Source organism: Orbicella faveolata, unplaced genomic scaffold (assembly GCF_042242905.1).
Source record: "Orbicella faveolata isolate gen_17 unplaced genomic scaffold, um_ofav_v1 contig_47, whole genome shotgun sequence".
NCBI classification, from domain to species: Eukaryota; Metazoa; Cnidaria; class Anthozoa; order Scleractinia; family Merulinidae; genus Orbicella; species Orbicella faveolata.
The window spans coordinates 23,030,096-23,051,888 of record NW_028301577.1 but is presented as its reverse complement, the minus strand read 5'-3'; the positions used below and the strand labels follow the sequence as shown (position 1 = coordinate 23,051,888).

The window sequence follows — 21,793 nt, the reverse complement described above, 5'->3', positions numbered from 1 at the left end:
ATTTCGTAATCAAATACAAGCAATGACTTTGTTTTCCTTCATTAGTGATGTAATTCCTAAGTTAGGAAAGAAATCTTGAGGTAACTGCTAATAACCTTTCAAATCAGACTTAGACAAAAATAAAACTGACCAGCCTGTGTAAACATAATTAACTCTACTTACCCTATTCCTGGTAGCGCCCGCGCAGCGTCTTTAGCTCGTATTTACATGACAGGCCCCTTGAGGAAAGCCCGGGGAGGAAAGATTGAGTGACTACCTAATCCCGGCCAAATCAGTAAACCCGCTTAAGATCAAAATAGGATAAATTTTGAACACTTTCTCGCCTAATGGTTGACTTTTCTCATTTGGCCATTTATTTATTTCGTTGGTTGTACTGAAAGAACCTAAATCTCCAACAATAACGAAGCGTGACATATCTTTATTGCTCTGACGTCATACAGGAAACCCGTACAAACAAATTGGATGAGGGCATCCGTCTGTCAACTGCACACGCCTCTTCAAAAAAAAAAAAACACTTCAATCGCCTTTTCTATATACTATCTAATCTATCACTCCTGTTTAGATTGGCTTTGTGTGGTTCCAGGCACGGAAAGGACTACTGAGATATAAATCCATAGTTGCTTGTCAGACTTGTCACGTATTTTAAAATTAGAAATCACCTTACGGGTTTCCTGTCAAAAATGACATATCAGCGACATTCAGGGTGAACGTGTTGCGTCGTTATCGCAACGCGTTGCAATATGGTCAATAGACCGTGGTAGATTTTTGCGTCAATAATTAGAAGCGGGGCAATTTAGTCGACGAAGGACTCGTAGACGAGCGCGAACTGTTATGTGAAAGAGATCTCGTGCACTTGATTACTTCGAGAAACTATTACTTCTCAGAGGGTCTGACTGTAACAGCCAAGAAATTTGATAGCGGCTTACATTTGAAGGTGCATTCGAGCAGAACACCAAGCGAGTCAAACCAAAATAATGCAGCAGGTTTTAGTAACAAATGACAGCTCCGAGATGAACAGCACAGCAAAACCTTCTGAAATGGACGAAGGGTTTCCACTGGCGTTGATCATTGGCTATATGATCTTGTATGTCATTTTCTTCACGGTTGCATTCTTCGGCAACATCATGGCACTTCTAACATGCTACAAGAAATACCATTCATCGCGATCTATTCTTCTCGTCTACATCGCCAGCCTCGCCACCGCTGATTTGCTCTTCGCAATTCTTTCGATTTTCGACATAATCTACTTCTTTCTCGGTTCCTGGCCTGGGGGCAACGCCTTGTGTAAAATTCAAGGCTTCCTAATCGAAACATCGTACTCCGCATCAATATTGACCTTAGTTGCGATCAGTTACGAAAGATCTCGCTCCGTCACTTCAACCACGCTAGCGAGAAATCGGGGCGTTGAGCAACGTACTGTTGTCATAAAAGTACTATGGATCGTGTCCATCGCACTGTGCGTTCCATTGCTCTACGGATACGCTACTAAAGAAGAGAAAGGGAAGCAGCTCTGCTTGAATACGAACTGGGGAGACAGCGGGAGACAAACGTACTACATCCTTCAAGCCGTTCTCATATTTATTTGCCCTTTAATTTTCATGGTGTGGGCGCACACGAAAATCTTGCGCGTACTGCAAGCGCACATAAGGAACAGTGAAGGCGTGGGATCTGTTGAGTCCAAGCAACACAAGGTGACAAAGATGTTGGCTGTAGTAACTCTATTTTTCTTCTGCTGTTGGTCTCCGTTCATCATGGTGCGCGCTTTGCGCTATTTCTATGTCTACGAAGGCAATGAACTGTGGAAGCTCACGCAAATTATTATCTTTGGAAATTCTGCAGCCAATCCGATCTTGTACTGCTTCTACAGCGGACAGTTCCGACGATCTTTCAAAGAGATCATCAGATGCAAATTCGAAATACAAGGGAGGCGAAAGAGTCGCGCCGGCAGTCATTCGACATTTGCGTTGCACGATGTCCGTCACAACAGCGTCAAATTTAAAAGAACCGCTGAACTGGAAATAGCGAACGACAGCTCGTCGACGGCGTTTCAGTGAGATTCAAATACAGCTTGTCAAGCTTCGTGAACTAACAACTTGTAATAAACACTACTGGAAACAGGCAAACTGTGACCGCGCTCCCTTGGAGGTCGGAACATTTTAAAACGCGATTATTAGATTTTTTTATCTGTTTTCAAAACAAAAGACAGAACACATCAGGGGTGCAAAGTTGAACGCTAACATTGCATAATCGCTTTTGTTTCTCGTTCTTTAGAAACTTACTCGGGTCTTTGTGATCACAAACCTTGTTATCTTCATAGAAATCCATACTATATATTCGCGTGAAATCACTGAAAACCGGATGTGACATTTAAGAGACCCTTTAGAAAACAATTTCCGTGGCACGTTTTTGTGACCTATTAGAATAACAAAACAATTGTCTTGTCTTCGTTCTGTATTTCTTTTTTACAAAGTATTTAAGAGAGAATTTGATCCAAAAAAATAACAAGTCTATAAAAGCCGTGTCAGTCGAACGTAATTTAGCATTTTAGTGATGATATTTCACAGTATCCGTTGTGAATACAGCTGTAAATATAAGAAAGTGTTCTCTGACAGCAATAATAAACGTAACATAAATAAAGGGATATTTTGCCGAAATTTGAACGTGTTACGTGAGGTTTCCTTGGTAAATAACCTCCATGGACATCAATCGGTTGGCGAGGAAAGATGCGCGAGCTTCGAAGCACTGTTAAGAGCTATTAATCTCTGGCCGAATGCTCCACTGAAAGCAGTCTCTCCTCCTGCTTTTCAATCCGTGGGTCGAACGCGGAAACAGCGGGAGCACGAAGCGAGCGGCTTTGCCGCTCGATTATCGCGCTCGCTATTTTCGCGTTCATCCTACACTGATCTTATGGGTTTACGAGCGAAAGAGAGCCTGTTCGCAATCTAGCCAAATGCGAACTTCACTTTCACTTCCACGCGTGGTGAGTCTACCAGGTTAGAGCAATTTTAAAGCAAAAAGATGCCTTACTTGTCGGCAGCTTTTACTTTCACTTTTAAATACATGTGCACAACCGCCACCCCACCAGCCACCTCAGCGCAACTATTTGCACCGACAGGATTATACCAATACTATCTCCCCTCAGGAGAATTTGTCTTCCGTTCAGTCTTTCCGATCGTTTAAATTTCGCGCTCGTATGGTAATCGGAAACTTCAAAAACTCCCGCGGGCATTTAGAAGCTTATACCGCCATTGTTCAAAATGACCATATAAGACCAATTTTAGGTCCTATAACAATACCTATTGTTATCAATGTTGAGCCGGTTTTCTTGATACGTAATTGAAGGTGAAGTACCTTAATTAGACAATCTTTTTTTCATCGAGTCAAAAATTTTGACGATCATGTTTCCTCTTCCCCCTTTACCAAAAAAAAAAGAAAAGAAAAAAAACGCCTGATCGCAGGTTAACAGACCTGTAGACCTGCACACAACATTTTGGATAAGAAGGAGTTTTAGAGTCCAGGGGCCCGTTTCTCGAAGGTCCCGAAAAGTTTCGCACCCGGAAAGCCGTAGCTAAATCTCAAACCTTATGATTACAGAGCTGTTTTATTCACATATTCTTAATATAAACAGAGGTTCCATTCCGTACAAGAAGTTTTAGACGTGTACACCTCTCTGTCTTTAAATACCGATTAACTAAAAATCGCTTTTTGGGCCCGAATAGCTTCCGGGGCTTTCGAGAAACTGGCCCCAGGACCAACTCCCATTCATATGTTTGAGACATTTCTTGTCCCTGACTTCACAATAATTCATTTAGCCTTTTAAAACAGCTCACAGCGCACTAAAATGGATTAGACTATAGGTCCTCGTTTGGCACTCTCTAATCCATTGCTTTGTGAGATAATAATAGAGAAACAATGGATCACAATAATAAGCAATGGCCAATAGCTTATATTTTTGAGAGAGCTGGTGGCCTGGCGGGGGAGGGGGAGGGGTGTGGGTCAGGCAATAAATCTCCTAAATTCCTGCACAGAAAAATTAAGTAAGCAACGAATGAAAGAGGAATGAAAATCTGGCAAGCTCACTATTATGGAAAAATAGGAGACTAAAGAAAAGATTCTTGCTTAACTTAGTAAAGTATTTTCATTTTGTGTCCTCAGCCCTTTGAAACAATGTAACAAATCCAAATTTTAACTTGCCCATAGGCGACCAGCTCGATAGTTTGGGAGATAACTGTGCACGTGGATTTTACGCTCTCGCACTCTTCTCCGCGTTCATGTAAGAGCACAGCAATGTCTTGGTGATGGATTTGACTCTCTTTTGTTGGCAACAATCGTTTCTTTTCCAGATCCATTATTTCAAAGGTCAAGAATCTCTACCGCTTTCAATGTCTTCTATGTCCTCAATTGGTCTCAATAGGTTTAGCGCGTTCATCGTTAGTTTCCAGATCCCGGAGGTGAGATGGGAATGAAAGAAGGAATGCTGCACTTCAGGTTATTTTCTCCTCTTTTGCGTTTTTTTGTTTTGTTTTGTTTTGTTGTTGTTGTTGTTGTTGTTGTTCCGTTTTTTGTTTTTGTTAATATGGGGGCAAGGGGGAATTAGGGTGCCCTTTACGTTTCCGTTCTGCGCTACTTCCATCTCCGTCCTCGAAAGAATCCGGTTTAAGCTTTACTGTACGCATTTCTGAGTTAGTATATCAGCAAGTGCCAAGTATTAAATGATTAAACTCAACAGGAAGTTATCAACAGCGCTCGATAAATTTATTTCATTTAATATCAACGAAGAAATATAAGAATAGGCATTGTTTGATGTCAAAGATTTTAACAAATAAATTTATTTCTGCAGTATTGACTAACTTAATAAATTGTAAATAGCTGCAGCTGTTTGTGGTATGAACATGAAGAAAAGAACAAAACACGTCAGCGGTGAACCCCGATTTCCTAAGTCCTGCTTGTGGCTAAAGAGCTTGTCATAGAATGCTATTCATATTTTGCTTTAGACTGCAAGCAATCTCGTTCGCTCTGTTTTCTGATTTCTTCTCCAAGGTGTTTCGAGCAAAAGAGAGACTATTCGCAGTCTAGACTTGCTTCAAAATGATGGACTTTCCTACACTAAAAAGCTTTCACTTTGTTTCCTACACCTAGACTTATTAATGTTTAAACCTATTAATATATAAACAATAACATACGTGCAAGCATTTCAGCGTGCTGATTGGCTAAGAGCACATCAACTAATCCTAAACAGTGCTGAAAGTTGACATTGAGTGCAAAAAGTTGAAATAAAATAAAACTTGGTTCGAACAAACGATCAAACATCTGCATGATGGACATTACTTTGTTCTGTGGATGACCCTTAAATCTAAAAACAGTGCGAAAGATTTTTTTTTTAGAAAAATAGAAGCAAAGAAAACCAGAATAGAACCCATACTTTTAGCTTTTGAAATCTAAAAAGAAAAAGAAACAATTCCCAGACGTCTATAACCGGGCACTGTAACTTGTTTGTGGACAGTAAGAGTAATATGGTCAGAACTGATAAAAGAAATTACCTATAGGTTTTACACCAAAGTGTTTGATAGTAACACCTGTGATTAGGATTTGTCAGAGGATAACAGTCATAAAGCTCATTAAAATAAGAGCATATTTAGAGGAGCATATTTAGAGGTCCTCCAGCCGGCTACTGAGAGAGTCCACTTGTGATTGGAGCCAATCTTCAACTTCATTCCCATGATTCTTCATCCAATTTATACATCCCCGGATGTGCTCCAAGGCTTTCTTTGTCGCACGCAGAGGTTCTAAAGTTTCTTTGTGCTCTGCGATGAATTCTTCAACCTGCCACAAGAAGCCAAGAAAAAAGAGTTTTAAGATAATAAACCCTTTATTGACCGAATTCCGTCTTTCCTCTGTCTAACAGAGAATAAAAGACAAATAGTATATACTGAAGACAATCTATACGGCAGCATGAGCCAAGTTGGATATTATCGTTTTGGTCCTGGGTTACTCCCAGAAAAATTGGGCAGGGTGTGCGGCCCGCTTCCCAAAACCTTTACCCTATTTAAGATCAAAATCTGCGATTTTCCCTACCCTATTTATAACCTGACGGAAATTTGATGCCCTATTGAAAACCTGACCGTTAAATCAATACCCTGTTTCAGACTTGCCGCATAATTAGTTCGGCCCTCGTTCAGACTGATGTTAAAGACATTTTGAAGGGCTTTCGTTGATGGTTTTATCGATTATGATGAAAAAGTAGCTTCGTCTAAAAAACAAAATGTCTAATTCGAGACTAGAGTGCAAAAATCATACCCTGTTTGAGACCAAAACTATCTAATATGTATTGTCATTTAGCAAACGTCCTGCTAACAGCTCTTTAAACTGGCCTCCCATTTTTATTCCCTGACTTACAACCCTTTCATCTTATTTAGCTTGTCTGAAATAAATGCTATTCTAGAATATATGTCAGTATCTTAAAATATATCTTAGTATAGCACAAATACGTGTTTTATCTTACCTCTTGAAGGTGGAATTCCGTATTAAATCCTCGTGTAGCGATGCCGATCAAATAACTGATTTCCATTGCGTCTTTCCCCACCCTAAACAAGTTATTTATAAAATTTAGTGCTACGTGATCATGACATTCTAGTTCAAGAAAGAGAAGCGGTTAGCAGTTCCTTCCCCTGTTATCTACTTCCCCACCCCTACCCCTGTAAATGTCACAATGTTAGAGACAACCACCTGAGGGAGAGGGGGTAGTAAAAGTACGACTTAGTTAATGAACTTCAAAATTGTAAGGATTGAAAGAGGCGAAGAGTATGTTTCAGCGATGCCCAAGTTAAACAATTTGGGAATGCAATGTCTAACTGGCAATGCCATGCGTAGAATACATCAAAGCAAAATTCTTTAACAAAAATAATTTTGCCAAAACATTTTCAAGGAAGGCGAAGAGGAAGCGCACATTATGCCCCAAGGGGGGCTCCCTAAAACGGCGTACACGTAGAGGTATCGTCCGAAAGGGTACCTTTTTCATGCCTCAGCTATAAAAAAGCCGAGGGTAGGTATCTCACAAGTTCAGTTATATGAAAGGGTAGGGCAATCTGTCATTTAGGTGCAACGTGAACGGGAACTGAATATATGATACTTTTTTGGTTAACATCTCTTCTGGTAACACTTGATGTTCTATCGAAATATTGTTCATTATCTTCATTCTAGGGTATTCGAAAAGGGATGTATTGTTCTTAGAGTAGGTATGTGAAAGGGGGTACATTTTTTCTATAAAAGTTATATGGAAGGGGCACCTTTCCTGTCAAAATGGTATACAAAAAAGTAGCCATGGCAACAGGTTGGACCCCGGGGAGGGGGAGCCAGCTCCCCGTATAAAACTTTGTAGAGTATCCCTTCCCCACTACCTAGCGGCACTATACACAGATCTGGTGGGAGAAATGCGCGCACAAAGTCGCCAATATCTGTTTCCTTTAGGAGGTCTTACTTTTTGACAATCTTGTCAAAATTCTTTCTGATAAAATCCCAGGTAAGAAGCCGTCCATATATGTGAGATCCAACTCCTGAAATAGCATGCAACATGTCTTGTGTCCTGATCTTAGACTCGTCCAGTGAATATTCCAGAATCCTGAAATCAGTGACAAAAATGGAAGGAACATTAAATTGTCATCAGTCATTTCATATCCAATAGTTTTCATTCGAGCGTTAGAGTAACACTGGCCTCTCGGCTCTTTCCATCTAACATGAAAGGGGCTACATTCAGCGCTGAAGATGTCAGCCCTATCTCAGTGTTCAATTTATTCCTGCTCAAAACTGAGGCTTCGTTGACCACTAATATCCCTCGTACAAGGTAAAGAAGCTCGGTCACGGTATTTTGAATTATTTTGGCCACGCACAAAATTACCTTTGAATTGAGAGAAACCTGAAAACAGTAGTTTACTAAGATAGAAAAATACCAAAGAGATAATAATAAACCATAAAGGAGCAAGGATGGTTAAGGATCTAGAAGATAAACACGGATTGCAAACGACAAACTTCAAAAATTTAGGCTAAACTTTTCACGATGCACGAACCGTGACGTAGTAAGCGCTTTTTTAAAATTAACTACATAACCCTGTTTCACTCTTTCGATGAAATCCTTAGTGTTTGACCATATGCATTCAAGCGAAAGCTATTGCTCCATACTTTGATACTGTGGGGCTTGTTCACCGTTTACATGAAAAATTGGTAATATTTCTTGAACTTTTAAACTTGGACTCTCTTGGGAGTAAAATAGCCTGGGTTAAAATAAAAAGAATCATTAAATGTCACCTATTCAACAACCAAGGTTCCTTGGTGCCTGAGAGAGCGTACAATATCCTGGATTTCTCTGTTGGGTCAATGCTATCCTGGTATCTCTTCCACATAAACTCCCATTCTTCGATTCCACCGAACTTGATGGCGGTGTGGTACACAATGTCACGAATATGAGGAGAGATTGTAAGGCTGCAGGGAAAAGGTACGCTCACTAATAAATATTATCATTCGATGTATTTTTTTTTTATCCTTTTCATTGGCTGAGAGCCCACCACGTGACTTGCAAATAACTGCCTACAAATAATGGTCTGCTCATGCGTAATACCGTCTAAATGTGTTTAACCAGCTCCAAATAATATTCTGTTCAAGCGTTATTGTAATCACGCTCTCGTGTGAAAAATGGCAGATCGCTCTTCGTGAACGGTCTGAGAGTGATTTAATATGAAAACAAACTTTGTGGTCAAACAGTTATTGAACTCGGCTGTCGCAAAATATCGTGATTTGTCGGTGTGTCGCAGCTCGATTATTTGCCGAAGCCGAAGGCTAAGGCGAAACATTGATCTACAAGTCATTGACAAAGCACGATATTTTGCTCAACCGCTTCCAATAACTGATAATTTTTTACTCTTACAGCTAAGTATGGTAAATTATTACATGGAAGCGAGAAGAATCGGAAGTTCTTCAATACACGAGAACTGTTTTCCGCTATAATGCTATCTACTAATGGCAAAAGTGACTAAACAGCTGGAAATTTGATCAGAATCGAGGAATACTTGACGCTGACTACCCGCCTATCAAACAGACTAATGGTTGTAGGGACGAGAGAGAGTGACTGCAAATCTTAAACATGATAACATAGAAGTTGGTTGTTTGCAATAATTAACCTTTGATTTTTCATCCATATTCTGAATCCGGTCAAACTGTAATTCACTGCATGCTCATCTCCATGGCTGGCCAGCGTTGACAGCACGTTGTTTCGGAGATACCTAAAATCAATCGGTGAAGAAACGGTCTTATTTTGAAATGAGAACGCTGACCTATTGGGGAATCTTTAATTTTGTTTACAATATTTGCCTTATTATAGCATAAGCGATACAGTGTCTAATCAAGCTACAAAAATATCAGCACTGAATATTGACATGGCATGGCACAATTGCTGCCCAAGGAATCTGAGCCCAATGCATTGAATACTTTTTGTGCGACGCGGGTTTAAAAACTCAACATTTTATAAAGATTGTATCAGCTCATAAGCGCTTTTTCCACCGAGAAATTGTGCAGTTCTTGATAGCCAATTTCTTCTTGAATATTAAACCAAAGAGCCAAAAATTTCACCAGTTACTAAATTTCACAAGCTCTTTAAATTTGTGTAATCGATTTGTGCCTTCTCTGAGCAAAAGTCGTAAGTTAATGGAGAAAAATGTAAACAATGACGTCGGCAAAGATTAGCCCCCTTCAATTAAAGGTAAAGAGCTCTCAAAGCAATTAATAAGATTTATTCATGCGAGAGAACCAGGTTTGAAGGTGTTCTGTGGAAAGAAGCTTCTAAATGCCAATTAAATTCTTCATGACTTAGGAACCAAATTTCCATTTAGGAATTTTCTCAAATGTGGAAAATTTCGATCATCCAAAACATGCTCACCATTATGACGTTCCTCCTATATAAAACCGGAGAATTTTTCATTCGTTTTTCATTTAACATTTCATTCTGTCACATTTTTTGACGTATTTTAATGAAGCTGACAAATGACTTACATCTTGAGGATGTCGCCCTCGCTTTCCCATCCAACATATTTTTCAAGTGGCTTCACTTTCTTTACGATGTAATTCTGAGCACAGAAAAATTGTAAGTAAAAGTTAATTACGCTAGACTTTTTGCGAGATGTGACATCATATAATAAAATAAAACTAAAACAAAAGGAAAATAAAAAAGTATTGATTAAAGAGAGAGACGAAACCTGCGCGCACAAAATATTGACGCACGCGGGATCTCGCGCGGACCTTTGTCCCACTGCTTGCAATCTCATGGGCCAGTACGCTATTCAAGAACTAATTTAATACTGAAGAGTGCAGAACTAGAGGCACTTTGAAGGACTCATTAGGACTCAGTGCAAATTCTGCGTCATTAACCTATCACAGTTCATCAGGTCTGAGCGAGTCAGATTCATCTTCGACTTTGCCGTTGTTTGCTAATGCCTCGTTATTACAATATATTTAACCTATACTTACTCGGTAATACCCGTACGATGGGCGCATGCTCAACATTGAGCCAATGAAACCCAAGTGACCGAGAGCAGAGGACCATGGGACGTATTCCCTTTCTTTATCCAAGTAATTTGTCAGACCCAATGCAGTTGACATGTCAAGTTGACCCGCCCTGAGTACAAACACAAACAGCTTACAAATTAATATCAGTGTTGGCTAACAGGAAGACACTTGGCACTGACTCGCAAACTCCGGTTAAATGTTTATCCTAGTTTGTTATTAGTGGCATGGTCTACTAACCTGAGTTATGACTGTTTTGCGCCATTTTTGTCAAGATTAGCTTTACATGTGGCTAGCTCTATGACACCTTTGACTTTGATCCTACTAACTCATATAAATAGCGTCTCTCAGGAAACTCTATCTTCTAGAAACTGCACGAGTGAGACAATATCATGCTCTCGTCTAGTCTGCCCACAGACCCTCGATTTTGTCTTCAGTTCGTCGAGATCACAGGCTTAGCGAAATACTAACCTGTCGTGTGGGATACACGCGCTAAAACGCACGGAGTTCACTTTTCATACCTTGCTAAATTAAAAGCATCATCAATCAGCCCACTCCTGTCCACAGCTGCTAAAACCTAAAGAAGAATAATTCAATCGAACAAGTTTAGCCAATGGTAAATTTGTTTATTAGCCTTATCAAAGATGCATTCAGTGTTGTGTTAAAGACAATCTGAAACCCCTTCGTGCTTTGAACTTGACCTTTGTGACTTCTAATTTCGCCGTTCTGTTCCTGTTACGAAGTAATTCTAGTTTAAGAAACCTAATTTTGTGTTGGTATGTTTTCCGCCCGATGAGCTGAGGCCATATAAAATGGACGAGGGTGCTCGTCTTTTCTATTAGGGGTTAAAAAAGAGGTTTTAGGGTGTTCAGTCTCAAAAGGTCCACAGCAGGAGCTTTCGCAGTGCCTTACAGAGTATAATGAAACAGCTTATTTTTGCCGGGATAGAGATTTATGACAATGGTATTTGAAGCAATCATCTTTATTGCTTTTAAAAATTATGAAAGTGTCTGATAATGTGTTGTTTTAGAATTGGCACCACTGAGGGCTAAAAAAAATTTCAAGCCACGCCCACAAAACAGGATCTTTGTACCTTTGCTATTTTTCAAAATTTGCGACGAGCACCCCATCCTTTTTATGTGGAAGTCCCCCCCCCGGAACGGAGCTTCTTTCAAGTAATCAAAAGAGTCTAGAAAATAAAGCTTGCAAAAGACCTAGCAATGAATAAAGTAACAACAACAAGTCTTGCCTTGTGGTTTTTATGGAGTTGCTTTGCAAGTTGGTCCCAGTTGTTTTTGTTGTAGTTCACACGGTAAAATCCTGTCTGACCGACGTTTGCCTTGATCCATTTGTAATGGTTACCAACGGAGGGAAGATGAACTATAAAATGAACTGGAAATTGTTAGAGTTCGGATTCACGGTATGTCTATTCCCACAGGGCACCCTTTACTCAGAAGGCATAAGGAACAGAACGAGATTGAAATAAAAGATGGAATTCTGTTATGAAAGAACAAAAATTGATCTGTGCAAACGTTAACTTGAAAACTAATTCTCTAAACTGGATTCCTAGCGAAACGTTTCACGTTTTTTGTTTATTTGAAGGATAACTATAGTAAAAACTCTTTTAATTGTAATAACTTAGAGCGGTTTTCAACTGAGTGTCGAAAGTAATCAGGTAATTACTGTGGTTTTGGTTTTACTACGGTTTGAGATTGGCTGAGTAATCTAATTGGTTTTGGTTTTGCGGCAATGACTAAATTGAAAACCGCTTTAGTATTTAATTAAATATCTTTCTTGGCTCTTTAAACATATAACATAGTTGTAAAGTAAGCTGAAGTGAAGTAATTTCTTACCCACAGTAGGTTAGAAATTTCTCATTTCTTTGTAACCAGACCGTTTTAAAGTCTTTCTCATATGGTAAGTTAACTGTTCATTAAGTCAAGAGATCATAGTCTCTTGCATGTTAAGTGGATACATGATGGGAAACTTTCTGGAATTATTTACACAGGATATAACATGAACAAGTTTCATGTTCAAGATCAGTCCATTTCACTCACCGCTATCTTTCTTTATCCACACTGTGTGTTTTTTGTGAGGGCTGCGTGACGTCACATATGTCAGTGGTATGTGCCAGTGGTAACTGCAAAAGCGTGGAATGAGATATAAGGTAGACTGCTGGCAGTCTGGCTTTCTCTCGAAATTCAGCAGGGAGACTCTTTAGCCCGAAGGGGAATGGGACGAGACTTGGGTGCAGCACGCCCTTTAACGTTCGCGATGGCTTAACACTCGTGTAAGTCACCCTAAGAGAAAAGACCAGCTGCCAACAGTCTAGACATAAGGCTGTATCTGCATTTTTTTTTTTTTTGTTTTAATTGCGTGAAGTACGGCCGTCGACGCTCGACTAACGGCTACCTTCCCACACGTATAAAATCTTCCGTCTACATCAGCTTAGTTTTGTCGTCTCAACTGATGGTCAATCCAAACACTACTCTGATCTTCTCGAAACCACTTCCTACAACGGCCCTTTCTCTCCAACCACCAGTAAAGTGGTGCTCCCGTTTCTAGGGTGGCCGTTATAGAGAGATTAAACTGTACATGTATTTGCATGATGTAGCTCTGAATTGGCTGTATATCGAGACTAGTCTTAAGTGTTGATGTTTTTCTCCTTACCTATCTGCTTCTCAAAGTACTGTTAACATAACAAGAAAATCAGTTTCCAATCTTTAACTTACCCTTTGGCCTCGTCGTCAAACTGCTTTGTCCCCTGAGGAATGTCTCTCAGGAATCGTTTCTGTCTTGCAACCAATTTCTTGGAGCCTCTCTGGGTGTCTCTGGCTTGGAGCTTGTTTTCATCAATGAACACCACAGGGTATCCCTTCTGCTTAATCCACGTGTCCATAATGGCCTTTACGTCAAGATCTTTGCACGTCTAGGTGAAATAAAATGATCAATTTGATGCAAAACGAAGTTCTGCTCGAAGTAAAATATCAAACACGAAAGACCGTGTTTGATCACATTTCCGAACACCGAGAAGAGAGTTGAAAATACGACGCGTTGCGGAGTATTTTTGACGAAAGTCGAGTTGTTTTGAAATGTGATCAAACACTGTCTTTAGTGTTTGATATATTTTCTCGATCGAAACTAAAACTAAGGACAAAACGGAGAAACGAACTCGTAAAAATCTATGCTATTTAAGATCAGATATCCAAACACTATCACGATCATGGTTTCCTTTGTGTAAACTTGATGAATTTTGAGAAAAATACTTCGTTCATGTATAACGTTATCGAAAGTAAAACCTAGAAATCGAAAATAGAAAGTCAGTCTCTGATCCACTTTCTGCAAGTCCGGTGCTCAACTTTTACCTTCTGTATCGAGTTTGTTTGATTCGTGTTGTTTCACCTTTTTTAGTAAAACGTCACAGAACAAGTTGTATATCAATAAGATTGCACCCATTGTGTAATTAACTGGACTGATTCTAACTCAGTTTCTACTCTAAATGCCTTCAAAGGTTGCCATATTCTACGTTATGTATCTTAACACTCATGGGTAGAGATTTTGTGTTTGTGAATACTAATTGAATTGAGATCTCCAAGCACGGCCAAATAATTTTAAGTCTAACTTCTCAATAAACAACGTTTTCTCGTAGAAACAAACGTCAAAATAACTTTTTAACATCGGAAGAGAAAAGCTCGCAAGAAACGATGATGACTCAAAATAAAACAGGAGTGGCTGAGATTAAATAGACTCAGGCGAAACAATTAGACTTTGAGCTTTAAAAATATTTGAGCATAAGAGTTATATATTTCATGGTTAGAAGACTGTGGCGACGTCCCTTTGAAATCGTTGCTCTCTATTACTTACCTTACTTAAGGCTTTCCATAAGTCATCAGCAGCCGCGTTTGCGTATTTGTGGCTATTAAGGTAGAGCTGAAAATGGATGACATCGGTGTTGTGAGATTGGAGATAAAGGATGTGAAGGTGAATTAACTAAGACTTACATTACTTGCAAAAAAAATCGGACGTTAAAATTTCGCACGTTTTATTTCGAACGTTTAATTTTCGGACACTTTTTATCTCACTTCGGACAAATATCGGACAAAATGTCGGACACTTTGCTGAAACATAGCTCCCGATATATTTGCGCTTACAAAACGCGTTTTAGACTGGAACACCTGTGAAAATGATGGTGTTATATACTGCACCCTCAAGGTTTACAGATACACCGATGAGAAAATAATACAAATTCTATCAAGCCATTATATATCTCAAGCAGTGTTTCAGTACGAGTTCGCTTCATAAAGGAAACTTGCGGCTTTGAAGCTGTTCAAAAGTTTTAAACTGTATTGTAAATATTTCGGACGCTTAAAATTTCGGACGTATAAATTACAAATTTCGGACCGTTTTATTTTCGGACACATTTTTTGTCCGAAATTAAAATCGTCCGAGATTTTTTGCAAGTAATGTACACACTATACCTCTAATCCTTTCTGAAATTTCTTGTCTCCAATGAAGCTTCTAAGCATACGGATTATTGATGAACCCTTCAGAGGAGAAAGACACAATTAAGTTATAGTGAAAATCATGTAGTAACTGGAGATAAGGCGAAGAGAGGCCGCGCGCGAGAAATCTACTAGCTCCCTGTCTCTTTCAATGTATATGATTACTGCTTAGCGATCTATCGATAGAAAGAACATTCAAGATCTTTTTTGCTTCAGACCCAAATTGAGACATGGATGAATCCCACGGATAGTTCCCGTAAAACGTTTGTTAAGCAAACTGAAATATCGAGCAAATTTGAAAGTATGTTGTATCTCGTATTGACTGTTTATCGTTAGCTCGTCTCGGGTTTTCTTCTCCTTACCGCAGGAAACAGTTTGCTTTGATAGCAAGTTATAAGATGATCTACAAAAGATCTCTTGCTTCTCATAGGTGGGTAGCTGTGATACCTTAATTATTTTAGTTTTGACATTTAGTTTTTTCACTCTTGGTATCTGCAGTTTCTCACTTTTCTATACATGTTTTGACAGGTTAAATCAGTACCATAAAAGAAAGGGAGTTCGACTGATGAGGGTTTACATAAGCCAGCAGGTTGTAATTTCAACCCGTCACAAAAGAGTACTAGCGTTGAAGCTTTTGCCCTTCCCCTTTAAAATTACCCTTCTCCCCTCCTCCCCTCCGCCCCACCCCCCTTCCACTTTTTCATTTCGTTTTAGTGTTTGGAATGTGGTGAAACAATGTCTCTCGTCTTTGATATTTTAGCATGATCAACCCTTCTTACAAGCGCATCTCTTTCTCTTTAGAAATTCAAGGCGTCATTCTGAATGCATCCCGTTTACTTCTGAACGTTGGTGGCAAATTTGTTATAAGCTGCACTGTGATTGGTGGGCCGGACGACCTGAACATCACGTGGTTTAAAGCGGGTAAAGAGATTGGTCTGAGCCACCGCACAAAAGTCGAGACGCGAGTTCGTCGTTCACGATTGAGCGTGAGAGACGTGATGGCGGAAGACGAGGGCGCCTATATCTGTCAAGCAAAGTACGCTAACAGAAGTTTTCAAAATCGAGAGTGGTTCATCACATTTCCAAACCCCTTAAATTTCATTACAGTGCTTCGCGACGCACGCGCTGTAACTCTAACTACAGTTCGAGACAAAAGTCCCTGGGACATCTTAACTAGATCGAATGAAAACGAGTTACCTTGTGCCTCTGTTTCAAAACGACTCAGAACCTTTTATATGAAAATGAATTTAATTTGCATCAAAATGAACCTGAAGGCAGAACACATTTGTTCACTGATATGAATGGTTTCGCACCAAGACTCGTTTTCGCACAGAGGCACAAGGCAACTCGGAAATGGCCTATTACAGGAGGCGGAACACAATTTCCGTCAAATACAAACTTATTCCTATTATTATTAACGCTATTTTTAAATATTTGTCTAATAATGTTTTAGCACAGGATCTTACCTTATCGTAAGAGATGCTGTCGAAAATTTCTGTGATCTGAGAAGGATTTTTGACCGGCACTGATATCGGATGAGTGTTGGCCATGCTGTCAGCGGACAGTGCCGTCTGTAATGTGTGAGCCACGAACTGCTCAAGCTGGGAACGACAAAAAAGAGCAAACTGTTACTAACAAGTTATCTTTGGACAAGATACTAGCGTAAGGTAGCTCGAGGAAAACTATGAACAGATAACGTCCAAGGACAAATATGCAAGAATATTTTCATGCCAAATGGGGGCTTATTGTGTTTATTATCCTTCAAATATTTTTCGCAACCGCGCTGTTTTGAAAATTGGGAATATCTTCGGATATTTCCCAGTTTTAGCTGTGGAATATTCGTTCACGTGACGCGTTTAGACCATCAAATATTTTTCGTCCACGCCAAATTTTAAAACTTAGCACTCACCGGTCATTTTGGATTTACGTTTGAGTAAAACTCTGTCAGGAAAATCACATGATTATCGTGACTACAGTGTTTCCGAAAAACTCGGTTTTCAAAATGTTTTCCGTTCACACGGGTTGAAGAGCGTTTTCGTAAAGCTCCGTTATCGCGACGGATTATTGTGGACGGTAGGCCTAACCGGAGAAATTAAATAAAGCTGCGTTTTGAAATTTCTCCGGCGAGTGTGGACGGCGCCCGGGACAAGGCCAAAGCCTCCGTCCACATTTTACAAAAACGTGGAATCGGAATTTTTTTTTTCTTTTTTTTTTCTTTTTTTTTCATTTCGATTTGGACTGATTGTTGCCTTCACCTGATTGAATCTACATGTACATATTTAAGCTTATAGATACACTAAATAAATTCAGATCAGCTGGCGAAATTAGTAAGTAAGAATAATAGTAATAGTAATAATAATAATAGTAATAATAATAATAGCTTATGCCACTGTCAGGAATTCCAACTGAACGAACTTACCACTCGCCAGTCCTTCCGGAAGTGATCAGTACCAATGTATTCCACATAGTTAGCAAAGCCTTCATTAAGCCACAGATCATTCCACCACTTCATAGTGACCAGGTTACCAAACCACTGGTGCGCAAGTTCGTGAGACACCACTATGGCCACATCCTGCTTGTCAGCGGCGCTAGAGGAGGCCGGGTCACTCAGCATGTAGGTCTCGCGGAATGTGAGTACTCCCCAGTTCTCCATGGCTCCAGCGGCAAAATCAGGCACAGCGACCAGGTCTGGAGAAATGATCAATAAAAAGAAACGTGGAGCACAAATTTTCAGATTTAAAGGCGCGACTAAATTATGTTTAAAGTGAATATATGCACGATCATATATTTCAACTGCGGAGAAACATGTCAAGACATAATTGATCATCGCAGTTATATACACCACTTGAACAGCGGTAAAATTAAAGCCTGAAAAGCGATTCGAACTCATGACCTCTGTGACACCGGTGCAGTGCTCTACCAACTGAGCTATCAAGTCAACTGGATTGGTCAGCTGGTCACGTGGTGAGATCGTAATATACCCGAAATGGTGAAGATACAAGTGAATCCCGTTCAAGCCTGAATTATCTTTTTCGGGCTCTAATTTCACAGTTGCTTAATGTATAACTGCGATGATCAATCATGTCTTCATAAATTATTTTAACTTACCCATCTTGGGAAGTGGGTACGGTATGTTGAAGAATTTTTCGTAATAATTCAAAACATTTTCTGCCACGCTCAAGGCCAGGCTTGTGCTTTCAACTGCGTCCTTCCTGGACCAAACTCGAATCTGGAAGAAATGGTACAGAAAATGATTCAAATTAAAGGTGCCTTTTGACTAGAAGCTTGGCCAACATAACTCTTTGAATCACCGACGAAGGTGCAAATTGACAGGTTTTTGAATCCATTTTGGTATAAACAACCTTTGTGGAGAAAACAAGATTTTTATATATCGTCTGTGTCACGACAGCTAGCCGATGCTATGGAATCTTCGTGATACATCCGAAGAGTTTCTGATTCTTTCTAACCAGTCACATAATTTTGCGAGCACTTGTAAACACACGGAAAAGTCTCAAGTCGGCTTTTACCTACGCGTCTTTGACACTTAGCAAGCTATCTACGGAGAACCACAGGCTCAGAAAGTATTCCAAACAGAGAAAACGAGAGGTTCATTAAATCCTTTTTCTTTTCTTGATCCCCAGCCATAACAACAGACTTACTACGATTATATCAGTTGAGAAATGCGCGACGGAGCTTCGGTGACGAAGTTTTGGCCTTAAAATTACGGTGTTGCCACGGGCGACTTTACTCGTTTCCTATGGGATCGTCGCCTACAATTTCGCGTTTTGCAGCAAGTGACGTCAAAGGCGGACAAGTTGCCACTGGAAACGGAGCCAGTTGCCCTTGACAACAACACAATTTGAAAGTTAAAATCTGGTCACCAAACCACCATCGCACCTTACGCAACTGATAATCGTAGAACAGTGCTACGCGAACAAAAATGCATGAAGGCAACGTAGCATACATACCTTCTTTCCGTTTTTCGTGTGAGACTCCTTGTAAGCAAAGTCACACACAATAAAAGCCAGTAGATATGTGCTCATCTTGAGACTCTCTTCGAAGTGGCTCTCCACGAAGCCGTCATCAGGACGAGTCACGACCCGCTCCACCGGCATGTTGGAGAGAGCTTTGTACTCCTTCTGGTGAACCAAGGTCACAATAAACTTCGATTTAAACTCAGGTTCGTCGAAACAAGGGAACGCAGCTCGGGCATCTGTGGCTTCAAACTGTGTTGTTGCCATGTACCTTTAAAAAGTCATTAAATTAATTATAATTATAATTTACTGTTTTTAAGTGGTTATGCTCGCGATTCAAACGCTTGTACCAACATCAACAAGCATTACGAGGGAACTATTTTAAGTTACGAGGGGGTTCACGTTTGGGTCACGCACGCGAGCGACGAATCCCCGAGAGAGACCGAGTCGGTGAGCGAAGTAAGCTGGAAAGACACGAGGAAGCTTTGCCAGTCGCGCGTGTGATCCAAACTTGGCCCTACAGGCAGGATATTTATAGTTTATATTAGTCAGAAAGTTTGAGCCGCGGAGTATTTTGGAACATTTGATCTCATGTTTGAGCCCACTGCCTAGGGAGAACGGCAATATTGGTCTCTTTCTGAGGATTTATTCACGCCTTCTGGCGCACATCCTTGACATGCGAGCCCTCAGGAGTACGGTCAAGGACCGGGGGAGATAAGTAAATGGAAATCTACTTCTGACATTTTACTATATATAACCTAAGCCTAGGTAATTTTGTTTTTGCAGATAATAAGTATCTAAAACAAAGTGTTAAACACAGACATGATCACTAACCCTGAAAACAAGCACTAAACGAAAAAAATACACCTGATTGGCTACCATGAATTTCTTCTAAAGATAATTAGGGAGAAACTCATTTAAGATCAAGAAAAGCTGATTTAGCGATTAATTTATTTATTCTTATAACCTAACCTATTGATTTTGTGCTCACTTTTGAGGAAATTTAGATCTTGATCAGTGTTATCAGTGTTGGGTTACGGGTTAAGAAACGTTTACCTTATTTCTCCACTCTTTGTCTTGTATGAACTCTTGTAAAAGCCCGTCATTGTATTTGACAGATGGCCATTAAACTGAAACTTTACCGTATATTTTTCTCCCTGTGTTAGTTCATCTCTCAGCTCAACCAAATATTGCTCCAGTTTCTTGCTCTCTGCTACTCGCAAAACAGGAAGGTGATTTCCCTTGGAGTCCTCGATACCGTAACTTGTGATGTTTAAGTGTTTAACATGAAGGAGGACATTTCTCGTTGGCTTCTCGACGGTGACATCAATCTTAACTCCTCCGTGGAAATCAAAGGTCGTTAAGTTTGGATGAAGGTAAACTTGGTATCTCTCTGGTTTGATATCCTTGGGTAGCAAAATATTCTTGCGGGGGAAGTTCTTCTCGCTGTCTGCCGAACGGGTGAATCGATCCCTTGTGATGTAGTCAACCGCGCGACGGTAGAATTCAATTTCGCTGTCAGAGGCGTGGACAAATGCGGAGAAAATGAAGAGGACAATTGCTCCGAGGGCGATAGTTAGTGTTAAAAAGATCGCACACAGCTTGCCATTACACATTCTGCTTCCCTGGTAGCTGACGCGGGACTTTGAGTTAGAAGACAATGATTCGCTGCCATCTTCAACCGGCGCCGCCCTGTAACCTCGCTCGCGCATTGCGAATTCAATTTATTTTCAAGCTGTTACGATCTTTGCTTTTCCAGGTAACTTTTTCACGTTTACTCCCGTCTTGGTCCTTAGAACGACCCTGCTTATGGGTTCTGTGGTTAGAAAACAGTATTTATACTAATAAGATCATGCTGTTATTTTAAGAGTTGGGTTTGAAATATTTACAAAGATTCTCAAACAGCCATAGTGATGCAAGCGAGGCTCTAACCAATAGGAACGTCATCCGACTGAAAGAGATCAAAACCCAGCGGTGAAATTAATCACTCATCTATGGATGGGTTGTGTTTTTTACTTACCTTTGGTAACAAATAATTTTCAGGTTATTCAGTTCTTTTGTTTCTGTTTTGATGATGAAGGAAAAAAACGCCAAATCCCTTGAAGTGATTTGACAAGGTCAATACACTGAAATCAAACAAGTGGCAGGTTACTGCTGGTGGAGGTGTGACCGTTTCACGCTTCACTTCACAAAGCTCACTGATTACAACCGCTGGGAAAATGTACGCATACCTGAAAAAAACATTAGGCTGAACAGAAAACTGAACTAATCTTGCTTCCAGGGCTTTTGCTTCTATCGATCCTTGATCAGTGTGGCCACGAAGGCTCTGGGGACGAATTTGGGTGAAGTTACCGGTCAGCCATCGTTTCTTACAGCGCATGTCTGCGTCAGCAAGTCAAATATTCGCTAATCGAGTGAAGCGAAGACTGTATATGCGTTTTGAGTTGAGGGATGCTTTTGAGAAACATTCCGGTATTAATTTGCCTCTAATATAATCATTAAGTCGATACAAAACTACAAATACGTTAATGCTTATTCTTTAGAAACAAAGAAACAATTTTGAACGCTTACTTATAACATCAAAGAATATGAAATTTTCTTTCTAGTTTCCATTAAGTTAAGGAAATTTCGTGTAAATATTTCTCACTTTTTCAAGCACGTCGACTTGAGTTACCAATTTCTATAAAAAATATGAAATAACATTTTCAAAGAATAACAAATAACATTTTCAAAACTTGCTTTCAAAGAATAAACCCGCTTTAGTTTCAT

General features: G+C 39.9%; 2 protein-coding genes across 2 annotated transcripts; one reads left to right on the top strand and one right to left on the bottom strand.

Annotated features, from left to right (window-relative positions):
• The first annotated feature begins 243 nt into the window (after positions 1-243).
• Positions 244-2,654, top strand: LOC110061150 (QRFP-like peptide receptor). Its single transcript, XM_020767990.2, has one exon. The coding sequence runs from the start codon at positions 975-977 to the stop codon at positions 2,052-2,054; it is 1,080 nt and encodes a 359-aa protein (XP_020623649.1). The 5' UTR covers positions 244-974; the 3' UTR covers positions 2,055-2,654.
• A 2,079-nt stretch (positions 2,655-4,733) lies between these two features.
• LOC110061170 (endoplasmic reticulum aminopeptidase 1-like) lies at positions 4,734-21,193 on the bottom strand. Its single transcript, XM_089280263.1, has 19 exons — positions 21,045-21,193; positions 20,081-20,840; positions 19,019-19,295; positions 18,159-18,279; positions 17,470-17,738; positions 16,517-16,651; positions 15,027-15,092; positions 14,413-14,478; positions 13,281-13,477; positions 12,606-12,688; positions 11,798-11,928; positions 11,070-11,125; positions 10,513-10,660; positions 10,039-10,112; positions 9,171-9,272; positions 8,302-8,475; positions 7,478-7,618; positions 6,503-6,584; positions 4,734-5,823 (listed from the first exon to the last, which is right to left on the bottom strand). Exons 2-19 carry the CDS (start codon positions 20,734-20,736, stop codon positions 5,650-5,652), a joined length of 2,952 nt encoding a protein of 983 aa, XP_089136389.1. The 5' UTR covers positions 20,737-20,840; positions 21,045-21,193; the 3' UTR covers positions 4,734-5,649.
• Between the last annotated feature and the right edge of the window lie 600 nt (positions 21,194-21,793).

What these genes read in the sequence shown, in the direction of transcription:
- LOC110061170 (XM_089280263.1), bottom strand. Translation starts at nt 20,736, where the DNA reads ATGCGCGAGCGAGGTTACAGGGCGGCGCCGGTTGAAGATGGCAGCGAA. An exon ending in GTACCCACTTCCCAAGATGG is followed by an intron (nt 17,739 to 18,158) that starts GTAAGTTAAAAT and finishes TCATTTCTCCAG; the next exon opens with ACCTGGTCGCTGTGCCTGAT. An exon ending in GTGGATAAAGAAAGATAGCG is followed by an intron (nt 11,929 to 12,605) that starts GTGAGTGAAATG and finishes TTCATTTTATAG; the next exon opens with TTCATCTTCCCTCCGTTGGT.
- LOC110061150 (XM_020767990.2), top strand. Translation starts at nt 975, where the DNA reads ATGCAGCAGGTTTTAGTAACAAATGACAGCTCCGAGATGAACAGCACA.